General features: G+C 37.5%; 1 protein-coding gene across 1 annotated transcript in view; it reads right to left on the bottom strand.

Moving 5' to 3' along the window:
* Nucleotides 1–12,960, bottom strand: part of spred1 (sprouty related EVH1 domain containing 1) — a 71,215-nt gene that overhangs the window by 2,209 nt on the left and 56,046 nt on the right. The window contains exons 4-5 of the mRNA XM_051723240.1: nucleotides 7,971–8,026; nucleotides 1,886–2,038 (exon numbers count right to left, since the gene is read on the bottom strand). Coding sequence (XP_051579200.1) covers nucleotides 1,886–2,038; nucleotides 7,971–8,026 — 209 coding nt within the window. The remainder of the gene's footprint in view (nucleotides 1–1,885; nucleotides 2,039–7,970; nucleotides 8,027–12,960) is intronic.

Here is a 12,960-nt window from a genome sequence, read left to right as displayed (position 1 = left end):
ATGCTCACTGTAGTTTGGTCTCTGAGTGAAACACATTTGCTCGTTACATTCTACTAATCAAGACCTTTCTAAAGATATATAACACATGGCTGTGTGAACTTTTGATCTTTTTACTGGTTCTAAATATTGTTGTGATTGCAAATTTGCAAATTATGAAAATGGAACAGTTCCACTTTATCATCAAATCTAGTATTTGAGAATTGGTCAAATCAGCTATATTAATTGTAACCATGTAACCAACTAAGCTTTGAAATGACACCTATTTTGTGCAGATCAAGCAACAGGTTGTTGAATAATACCATAATATTAATATGTTTTTGTGATCAGCGCCCCCTCTCGGCTTGGTACTGGGCCGCTCTGAGTGTAAGAGGTTAATCGCACAGCTGCATTCTATCATGAGTGACAGCGTAAGCAGCTCATGTCACTAGGTTTCATTAACACGGTGTGTGTGAACGCACAATGACCAAGAACATTTGCCATTACACCAATGTTAAATTAAAGTGAACCTGGAGCGCTTTATGTTTGATGGCACACATGTTTTATACATCACAACAAGCGTTTAATCTTCATGCCCTCTTCAAGACCTGCTCTGAGTGCGGTCTGCGGTGCAGATCAGTGATGTCATCGATCCGCACCGCACTTTTGCGAAGTAATAATCGCAAAAGGCCTAAAGATGCAGTCACATTTAGCTTTGCACGGCGAAATTCCAGTTATCCAGTCATTCCAGAAATACAGTCATCCATACGATCGTTCATTTCACTCAGTGGACTTGTATGTAATCTAGCTGCTGAGTTATTTTCACATGCAAATGAGCTTGTGATTCGCCACAAATATTTTCCAGAAGTTTGCAGCTCTTCGCCGGTAGTGGTGAACCTCCGGCAAACCTTTGGCAGCAATGGACAATTATCAGTGGCGAATTTGCGGCAAGTTTGCTATGAACTCTCGATTTTGTAAGGGCTCCTGTGGCGAATAATTTCCCCTCGAAGAATTCACATGGAGTTCAAGTTTGGAGAACTTTGACAGGTGATTTCACAGCGTTGACCAATAGGAGGTTGCTTGGTTTGGCAGTGACCTCTGTGTAGTTAGGGTTAGTGTTTTTTAACTTCACTCTCACAGAGTATAAAGAACAGCATTAAAAAAGAGTCTCCTTGGCAACTTCTTGGTAAATGTGACCGCACCTTTATTATTGAATCCTTATTTATGGCTTTAGTTTACAGTTTTATTGTAGGTCTTTTACCTTACCAAAGTTTAATTGCGTTGTCTGAGGCAGAACATTTTAATATACAAATAATTAAGGGTCCATTTTGTTAGCCATATCACGCATTTCACCACTTAAATGTGTAGTATTTTTGTGTGTATTTATTATTTTTTGCTTGCTAACTGCATATTCAGTTATTAAGTGCACGTTTTCACTGCAAAACAACAAACATTTCTGAGAAAAGCCGCAGCAAATTCAGTCATTTTGGGCCGCAATAATCAAGACAAAAAGTCAAAAAGTGAGTTTTAGAGAGACTGATTAAACAAAATCATTGTCTCAACAGCCCATATCGTTTTTCACTGAACAGTGTTGCGTAAAAGTAACTGAGTAAAACTGACTGAGTTTGTTTACAACAGAAAGTTTTTTGCTCAACAAATTCAAATAGTGTCTATATTTCCTCCTGGTTCATTGTCAAAGTCATATACACTCAGCACCGTCACAGAAACTCAAACTGACCTGATGTTTTAAATTCTACATAAACAATCCCATTTTAGAAATGTGTAATCCAAATAATTAACTTAAATGAAAGTCGTTCATTGTAATCAGATTACACCCCACACAGTCTCAGTGTTGTTTAGTTATTTTCGTCTAATAACTCGAATGCTGTTGTTGTGTTTGCGGCTGTACCTGTGGCGATGGATATCTGCGGTTGGCAGTGTGACTCTCATCAAACAGCTCGACTCGAACGTAAGATCCTCGGAACGCTTCAGTGGACACAACACCACGAGGAGAGAAGACGTCCTGCACCGGCGTACACACAGATGGAGACTCCTGATTGGCCTGTCATGAGGAGAAACAATCTATTACACACTTTTACTCAAATTCACCAAAGTTTATTCATCTCAAAACATCTGTTTATTACTCATGGATATAAAGCTCTGAAATGTGACTGGTCACCCTGCGCGGTCATCTGTCCATCAGAATAAGAGTTCGGCAGATAGATTCATTTCATTTTTAATTCAGAACATGAACATTCTTCCAAACATTTGGTCGTTTCACATGTACTGTAACTCTGTTATCGCTTGTTAAGCAACCAGACAATGGATTTATCCAACAACCGATCATATACTGTATATACCTAAGATGGACTGAGAAACTGATGATATCTTTTATAAATCCCAGAAAAATATAGATAGACAAGTAGGTACTGATATTCTGCCAGAATACTTGTTCTCTTTACCAGCAGAGGGAGCCGTCTGTACACACACTGTCAACAACTTCTCCAACTCATATTTCATAATACAAAATATTAGAAATTATATATTTAAAAATAAAAACATTACACAAAATATAAAATATTCAATATTTGTAGTAGCATTAGGTACCTGTAGCATTTCTACTTGAGCACGGTTCTGCAGAGTATGATTACAAACCGTTATCTAACCGTTATCTAACCGTGCTCAACCATGCTGGAATGGCTTCAGTACGTGGAGACTCACGATTGTCAATTTACCAACGCCAAGATGTCTAACTTGTTTCTAGGTAGCAGGCAAAGGTGAGGTTAATAAAATAATAGTGTATGAGGTAGATTACACTAGCTAGCTCATTAAAAAACATATATTATTATATTACTTGTATAAAATGTTAGCTAGTCTGTGAAATGTGTGTTTGTGTCCGGTGGCATACACAACCCCTTTAGTAAATGATGGTAAACCTCTCGCCCTTTTCCAAGTAGGTACAGCTACAGGCTGGAGATCTCCAGAAGAGAAAGGGTTTGTTTAGGGTTCCCTATATGTTGCTGAAGGTTTGGAGCTCTGCCTGCCGCTATATCCTTCTCCCTTATTCTCTTTACTTTGTTTTTTGCATCATGGGACGCATCTTTCCTGTGCTTTAGCAGAATAAAACTAGGGGGGAAGCAGTCCTAAAAACTGGTTTAAGTGGTCATCTCCATAGTACACTCGCTCCAAAGTTTACCTCTCACACCATCACCAACTGATGTAATCTGCAAGGTCCATTAAAGCTAATAACTTAACATGAATTCATTTATGTATTAATCCAGGGCTTAAATGAAGAGTTCACAGCAGGAGTGTGTTGTGAGACGCTATAAACAGCTTTGCCATTAAATTAAGTTTTTCTCTTTTCAAGTGACTGTAATAAGCATTTGCCTCATGTCTGGTTCACAGTCTCCACAGTTTTTAATCAAATAACTGTGCAATTTAACAATTTCTTTTACAAAGAACTTCAGATATATATGCATTTAAATGTCACTCTATATACCAGCCCACATAAAAATATTACCCATTCCGTTTATGAGAATATTTGGACAAAAACCTCATCGTTCATTCCTATGGAGAGATCTGCAGAGCTGGTCAGAGGGGGAGGAGCTTAACAAATCTACGGTTGGGTCAATGACGTGACACCCATTTTTTGTCCATGTCTAATCAATTATTCAGAAATACATTACTAATGCAATTCACACAAAACAGTTACTTGAATACACCTATGATGAACATGTTTTCTATTACTGACTTTAAAGTCAAAATGTCATGTGGTGCCAATAAAAGCTGAAGTTCTGTGCTGAAGAGCAGTGCTGAATAATCTTTTATTCTTTATTTTACAAAATGTATTTTAAAAAATGCAGTGAAATAATTTTATTTTAAAATATGATTCATATCAAAGTCATGTGGCGCAACCAACATGCAGGTAGAAATGCTGTTGTCATGTGATAAAAATCATAAAACACACAAGACTGTGTGTGAAGATTTAAAAACAAACCATTATTTTGTCATATTAAATATCAATAAGTATTGATATTCTTGTCTTAAAATTCGTAATATTTTTGAAATTAATTATGAAGTTGTTACAGTGTCATGTATTCAAAGTGCAAGAAAACTCTTTTAATACCTTTCACTTGATATTTTTAAAGTAATGAAATCATTTATTTATTTATTTTTACAAAATACTATAAATGTTTTTCAAACAATTTGTAAAAACAACACGGACACCAAATTTGTAAAATATTTCTACATTTTATCACCCCGAACAACCTTATTTGTCAATGACCCGGTTACAAAACCGTGAAATGTTTTATTTCCACGTGACAAAAATACAATATATACAATATATAAATATACAGTATAATATAAAAGAGTTTTTCGGTGTATACCTAAATGTGAAAATCTGTTGTGGTCAGGTATACGTAAACGTAAGCTTTAGGAACATATAACAGAGGATCTGCCAGACTCATATCAAAGTGTCTCTAGCTGTGGGTCATGTCAGTGCAGAGGAGATTACCTCAGCATCTACACATCGTATCACACAGTATTTGGCCTTGTTTTAATCGGGACAATTTGCTTTAAGTTATGGTGTGTAACAGTTTTTCATATTCTGTTTACGTTTCATGAAAATAACACAAAAATGAAGCCACATCTGTTAATGTGACTATATGCTGTATCTAAATAAACAGCGTTTGGTCTGCGAGTAAAACAATATGTTGTATTCTATTTGTTCATTAATGTTTGCAGCTGTCTATTTGTGGATATTTCTGATATTTCAACCCTCTTTGTAATGTATTAATTATCCTGACTGAATGTTTTTACCACATGTGTGATGAAACATCATTTTATAGGCATGTGAGGAGTCGCGTTTGACAGCTCTCCCGAGTTTGTTCAAACAATACTGTAATGATGAAAGAATATTAAATTTAAAGGTGAAGTATGTAACAATAAACACAGTTTATTGTTCATTGACAACTATAAGTTAGTCATTCATGGGTTTACCTCCCCCAAAAGTATAAACATTGAGCTTCCTGGGCACTCTCAAAACATTGATGTTTATATTTTGAGCGGCCCGCTCAGCCCGACCCATCCCATTCTAGCTCAACCTATAGCGTGAGTTTGGGGCGTGGCTACTTGTTCAGCTGAAGGACTATGAACATCCATAACAGACGTCTTACAGAGGAAAAGACATTTAGCTTCGCCAAAATTTGAAGACTTGCTAAAAGACACAGAGACAGAGAGTGGAGTAAAACCAGTGTGAACATTGGCGTCGCATTAACAAAGTGGAGGACACACACACACAAATGATGAGATCGCACTGGCAAACGGGAGTGGCAATAACGAGATCGCTGTGCAAGTCACTAATTCACCACCTCCTCCCGTCAACAACAGCAGTCTCGCCTAGGGTGCCAAAATGGTCAATAATGGTGCTGTCGGTACGCTTACTAGTTACCAGAAGAACAATCCTACCTCATGCGCTGGATATCCCGTACCACACACCCAGCTGCCAATCAATCCGGCAATGTTTTTGGACAGCCGATTCTTGTGACATGCTTTCCATCCGGTGTGTGTATGTTATAGTGGTGTTGTTCATTACGATGTTTATCACCTTTCATTTAGTATGGTCTATTTGTTCATAAGGAATCAGAGAGTGTGAAATGGTGTGATGAGTCTAAGGGGCACTGCCAACGGATGTTTGAAAATATACTTTATTTTTGTAATTCTGTTTGGTGCCACTAGGAGCGCAGAAATGACACACTTCACCTTTAACAATGGCTGTATAAAAACATGCTGTTGCATAATAAGAATATTTGTCACTCATCATTTGTTCGATGTTTGGTTCAGACAAACACTCTGATGAAGACAGGAGAGGGCTTTTATCATGTCTGGTTAAGAGACAACTCGCCTGCTGCACTGTGATATGTGTGTGTGTGTGTGTGTGTGTGAGAGACTGAGGCGCCCAGTCACCATTGCGACACACTCGCCACATCTCTCCTGCTGCTGCCTAGCAACAGTGCTGTGATTGGTTGTGCAGTTGCATTGATCATGTGTAACAGATGCACATTTATAGACTCTTCATCTGTGAATGAATCAAAATACCAGCACAGCAGACGAGACACACACTTCCACAGCAACACTTCCTGTGAGTCCTGATCTTATTAGTGGCATCTCTATTTCCACTCTGTGTGTAATAAAGACCTCATACAGGACCAGAAAGAGACACTCATAAACAATATGTGCTGTGCTGTACTGTATGTCATCAGGCTTTGTGTCACACATTTGCAGCAGTGACTCATGGGTAACAGGTGCTGATGTACAAAGCTGATGCACAACAGACTGATGGAGGTTATCTCTCTCTGACATTAAGATGAGTTTCAGGAGATTTTATCACATGTGGACAGTGCTGAATACAGGTAGAAACAGGGTCCAAAATGTTTTGTGATCGAAAGCCACATTCCACCGCAGGTAGTAAAAAAACGCAATGAATTTTGGTGCTTTATCATCATGAAATAACACACTGACGTAATGAGTGATGCTTTGAAATCAAATCCAAACACAAGTGCTCACATGAGACACATTTGAAAAATTGGGACTATCCCAAAAAAAGCTCGTGTGTGGAACTACTTTCTTACGCCACATGATCTGCTGTTGCTGGTTTGAAAGTTGCGCCCAGTCCTGTTACTAATACAAAAATGTCACTTCAGAACTAGTAATGATAGCTTGAGTGGTTTCTAACAAGTTACTGGAGAAACAAGGAAGTGTGTGTGTGTGTGTGTGTGTGTGTGTGTGTGTATATAAGAAAAAGAGAGCGACTAAGCATGTGATTACCTGCGTCTGTTATTTTAACTTTATTCCTCAGCTGTAGTGTGATAGTAATCTGCTCTGATCATAGAGTGATGCGGCCAAACTTGCTATCAGAATTATCCACAGAATTATCATCCATGTTTTAGTGTTTTGTTGTCGGAGAGAAAACATAGAAGACTCCAGTTTCATTCTTGTATGATCTTGTTTGATTACTCCATCTGTCGCGACTCTCAGCTGTGATCAGCAATAATGCTGAAGCTGTTAGTTTAACTCTATTTCTCAGCTATAGTGCAGTAGTAATCCAAGCGATCAGAGTGAGGGACAGTTCAAGTAACACATTGGTCTTTTGTTGCCAGCTGCTGACTCAAATCTTCAATATCACAGGGATAAATGAAAATGCACACATCTGCACTGCTCTATGCAAGTGAAAGGGTCCAACATTTTCAAGATCCAAAAAGGACATAAAGGCATTATAAAGTAAAGGAAGACCGATATATCGGTTTTATTGATTAATAGGTGACAATAGTTGCTTTTTGGATCAATCAGTTATCGGCAAAAATCTGTCGATAGTTGCGATAGTTTTTCCGTCATTTCAAAATATGGGTTCCCAGTTTGTTTCAGGCTTGTTTATTATTAAAAGTTCTGTTATGCACCAAATCGATTAATCAGTTATCGGCCTTTCCCACTACCTTAGTTATTGGTATCGGCAAACATCCACTATTGGTCGACCTCTATTATAAAGGCAATCCATACACCCAAATAATGGTTTTAAAAGTGATTGATAGCTCTTTAATATCGTCTGGTGGAATCTGCAAATTGCAAATGCAGGAACTAATTTTAGACTTTGTGCAAATGCAGTTTTGCGACATTTATTAACATACAGTACGCCCACAGACAGCACAAACACTCCAACCCATGCCCACTGGCATGCAAATTGCGCTTAAAATTAGCAATCTCAAGAAAATTGGATAAGACGCAGCACATGGGAAAATAGAACTCCATATCTCCATCAAAATATCTTCATTTGAGTTCCGCTGAAGAAAGTCATACTAGTTTGAGACAGCATTAGGGTGAGTAAATGATGAGAGAACATTTGGGTGAACTTTTACTTTAACGAACATTGGAAAAAAACACAGATGTTATGATCACATGTGCAATAACTGTCAGTGGTAACTTGGACTTTGACTCACCTGTGATGATGTATCGTCAGGAGCTTCTGTGTCGCTGTACAGCGGGCAACCTGCAGCTGAATATCACAAACACATAGTCAAATCAAATTAATTCATATAACTGGACGTTTTATAAAAAAAAAAAAAAAAAGATGCAATGAGAGCCATGCGTTACTGTGATTGTACCATGGGAAAGGACAGATTGTTCTGACACAGCACAAAATAAGCCTAAGGTTATGCACTAATGATGTCCAGCTTCGGCAATCAGAGATCACTATTGATTACATTAAAGAGGTGTGTGAACTGTGAAAAAGGATGTCAGACAAGGTAATATGCTCTGTCACGTTCATCATGTGAACATAGTACTATCCTACGAATCACACCGTTGATTGAATTACCAGTTGAAATCAGTGTTAGAAACTCCATACACAATAGTTTCAAGGGGCATTGTTTATTGTAAGCACACATATGGTCATGCAAAGGTATGAAAAAGCAAAAAAAATAAATAAATAAAAATGCAGTGGAAGTTAGCATTAAACCAGTCTCTTATGCTGTCCTGTTTTTTTCTCCATCTCTTACAAATCCGAGCATATCTTGTCCATGTGAATTTTTCCATGACAAAATAGGATGATACAAATCAACATAAATATTTTCACGGAGCTGTTGTTGCATCAAGTTCAGGCGTCAGTGCTTTTGTATCCCTGGTGGAAAAACGACACTTGGAATTTAAACGGAAGAGGTATAGTTCCACAACAAACTGATTTTAGTTCAGGTACTAGTTTCCACAATTATGTGGAAAAATGCCTAGTGATGTTCTTGGTGTTACTCAGAGGTCAGAATACAAGTTTAATTCTTTTAAAGTGATAATGCTTAATGTGACCTTGTCCGGTATAAGTAAAAAAATTCGTTTTTTTTTTCTTGTTACTGTATACAAACCTGGGGCCCTATACAGACTTCCTTAAAAGAGTTTGCAGATTTTATATCACAACTATTAGTTACTGTGGATAGAGCTTTAGGTGTTGGTGACTTCAACATTCACGTAGAAAATGATACATTGGGATTAGCATTTATCGCTAACCATATTCTCAATTCTGTTGGGGTCAGACAAACAGGACAAACTCATCGCTATAATCATACATTAGATTTAATTCTGTCATATGGAGTTGATGTTGATAATATAGCAACTCTGGCGCAGAGGGATGACATCTCTGATCATTACCTCATCTCTTGCATGTTGCAATTAGCTAAGATCACTCAGTCTAAAGCATGTTATCGATTGGGTAGAACTATTCGTTCGACCACTAAAGATAGCTTCACTAATAATCTTCAAGATCTGCCACAGTCGATGATAAGTGCATTTCTCTTCTAGTGCTTTTAGATCTTAGTGCTGCCTGCGACACCACAGATCACAACATTCTCTGGGATAGCCATTTGTGGACAGGCATTAGCATGACTTAGGTGTTATCTATCCGAATGCTACCACTTTGTTTGTGTAAACAAGGAATTGTCAGACAAGCAGAAGTATGGAGTGCTGCAGGGCTCGGTATTAGGTCCTCTGCTTTTCTTCTTGTATAGGCTTCCCCTGGGAGACATTATCAGAAACCATGCAATTATTTTTCACTGTTATGCCGACGATACCAAACTTTATATTTCCTTTTGACAACACTATTGCTCACCAACATATACTCAGTTTACACAATTAAAACAAGACTTGTATTACTCAGAGATAAATAATACTGGCATTATATTCATGCTGTATATAGGTGAACTGACTCCCCCAACTGAGCCTGGTTTCCCACAATTTTTTTTTTTTTTTTCCTCTATTAACTAACATTTTTATGGAGTTTTGGGTTTCTTACTACAGTCGCCTGTGGCTTGCTCACTGGGGGCCTAAAGACAAATCATTTTTAAGGCATTACAGACATTACAGCATAATTTCCTGTAAAGCTGCTTTGAAACGATGTGTGTTGTGAAATGCGCTATACAAATAAAAATTACTTGACTCGTGAAAGTGTTAAAGTAACAACACAAATTCAAATCCCTTTAACCGAGGTAAAATCACTGTAATATGCCACAGCCTTGAGTGCTAATTTGCTTTTATAAAATGAGATCTGAAATCTGTAGGAAACACTGCAATGAAAACACTTTTTCAGCATTTATTAATCTTGGTTAATGTTTATTTCAACATATGCATTTTTAAAAGGTGTTTATGTTAGCATTATTTAATGCATTATGAACTTACGTGAAGTATCCATGAACAATTGTATTTTTTATAAATTAACATTTACCAAGAATAATAAATGCTGTAATATATTGTAATTGTTAATTGATGACACCTAATAATGTATTAACTAATGTTAATGAACAGAAACTTATTGTAAAGTGTTATCCATTTATTCATATTAATAATTAGAATAAACAATTATTCCGCCAAGTAATATAGTTCATAAGGCAAACTTTAGGCTGTTTGTGGCTGCCAAGCAAATTGGCACATTGATATAAAATATATATTACAACGGCTTCAAAGTGGCTCATCCAATCAGAATTTAGAGTCAGAACTATAAATCAGTTTCTGAATTAAGATATCATAACATATCTACAGCAAAACAATACTTTATAATGGGGTTGTAAGTTTCTACAGAATGTATTTGTCTTCTTGGAGGAGAACAGCAGACTATTATAATGAAAGAAGTTTGACGTGTCTGTATGATCAGAGGTTTCTGTGGATCATGGCAGAAAGTCGACATCACACCTCGTTCAGCTCCGGTGGCAGTCGCTGTGTGCCATGTGTTCGGTTGCCACAGAAACAAACTGCGGTCTGGAGGGATGCGTGAGGAATACTGAAGAAGCTGCTCACAGCGTTACACAACACTGGAACATTCCACAGCAGACACACGGAGATCACACATCTCATTCTGATGCGTCTCTCTACACCTGAGCCCACAGACGTACTGGAAGCCTCTCAGCTGATGCGTCTGATATGTCATTAAGTCAAGTCAGTTTTATTTGTACAGCGCTTTTCACAACACACATCATTTCAAAGCAGCTTTACAGAAAATCATGCATTAACAGAAAATGAAACTGTAATATCTATTAAGTCTTAAGTCAACATTGTGTAATTTGATTAAATATGATTGTAAATTGTGTTTAAAAATAAATAATTAAACTCCATGATCCACCGGGGGTCGGGGGGGGGTGGTGGGGGGTATACATTTATAGGTAAATAATTAATCTAGTTATGTTTATATGCTTATAATATAGCGGCCTAATATTTATAGCCCAATATTTGTAACCCAACTAATTTCATAAATTGTTCAAACATTAAATACTATGAAGAATATATCATTTTTATAGTGAACATTTTTTGTATTAAGAATTCTTAATTTTATAATATAATATAATATCATACAAGCCTAAATAAAAGACTATAAATTAGGAATGTAACAATTTTCTCATAGTTTGGTTTTAATTTTTCAAAGAGCCAGTTTCTCCCACATTCACTACAATAAAGAAAATCACACTCACCTGAGATACCAAAACAAGAGAGATATATTCACTATTAACTACAAAACTGCTCCAGTGAGAAGTCAAAGATTTGTTCACCCTCTTTAGTGTTTTGCAGTAAAGTAACAAATATCACTAATTAGCATTTGGATGAAGGCGTCTCAATGCCGTTATTGCAGGATAAACGATTATTTTTTCCTGTTATGACTGTATTCATGACAAGCAAATATCTCTGTTAAGCTATTGAAACGAGTCTGACAGATTCACGCTGATGAGTGACTCTCAGGTGAGATCGAGAGCGCATTCTTGACTGACCACCGCTCTCATTAAACATTAGCTGTGCTCAGATATTCTTTGTTGTTTATTTCATTCATTACATCCTTTTACAGTTTATTTCCCTCTCTAACTGTGCTTCAGCTATTCAGAGAGCTACCGTAAACCCTCTGATAAAGGAGCCCCTCAACTGAATTCATGCACATTTGATAGGCCAGTGGTTCCTAACCCTGTTCCTGGAGGCCCCCAGCATTACACATTTAGATATCTCCCTAATCAAACACACCTGATTCAACTCATCAGCTCGTTAGTGGAGACTCCAAGATCTCCAGGAACAGGGTTGGGAACCACTGTGATAGGCTATTGATAAATATATTTTTTATGATGTATGCGGCCCGCGTGCTGCATGTTGAGTAGTGTTGCTAGCGCATGCAATGCTACGTAAAGAGACCTTGTCCATGAAGAACGATTCGTAGCATTGATGGATTATTGTGATTGGACAGCTAATAATTAACGTCAGAGAAATGCAGCCTCTTATTTATGGTCGTTTACGTAAAGCTGGAGATATTAACATGATTCAATAATAGAGGTCACTGTTTTCCCAAACATTGCAAATGTCCAGTTCTATCCTTCTAATCGTTCTGTGGGTGGGCTAAAAAAAATCTAGTATTTGTACACGACCCTGGCTCTGTAAATGTGACAAAAACAAACTGGATCGGATCGATCCACACAACACTACTCCAGCCAGTCAGCATCAGGGGGTGGTTCTTGCGTGTGCACAGGATGGGGGGTGGGGGCAGAGCGAGAGGGAAATTCATTAGAAGAGCGATGGCAAATCTGGCTGATGCAAACTTTCTAAACTCCAAGGAGGACAAATGTCTGAGAAACAGAACAAGAGAAAAAGGTCAAAAGAATATAAACTAAAAAAGAAGGATTATGATAAGAGAGCTAAAAGGAATGAATTTGTGTGCATCAATTTGGGGAGCGGAGCCTCCAGAGGAGCACTGAAGGGAGGGGTGTGTTTGTTTTGGCAGTTGAGTTAACTAACCCTAACCCTAACCCAGATATCAGCAGTGTTTCTCAGGAATCGCTGAGTGCACCTTTAAGTAATCAGATGATGTTAGACGAAAGTGTTTTACTCTGCAAAAATAGTTCTTTGTTTTGCTTCTAACTTATCTATAAAAACACCCTTAAAAAGTTATTCTTCATTCCTTGCTCAGAGCCAAAAAGAAGT

The sequence above is a fragment of the Myxocyprinus asiaticus genome, chromosome 17, assembly GCF_019703515.2.
Source record: "Myxocyprinus asiaticus isolate MX2 ecotype Aquarium Trade chromosome 17, UBuf_Myxa_2, whole genome shotgun sequence".
Taxonomy (NCBI): Eukaryota; Metazoa; Chordata; class Actinopteri; order Cypriniformes; family Catostomidae; genus Myxocyprinus; species Myxocyprinus asiaticus.
Note: the sequence above shows the minus strand (reverse complement) of the source record. Positions and strands in the feature narration are given on the sequence as shown.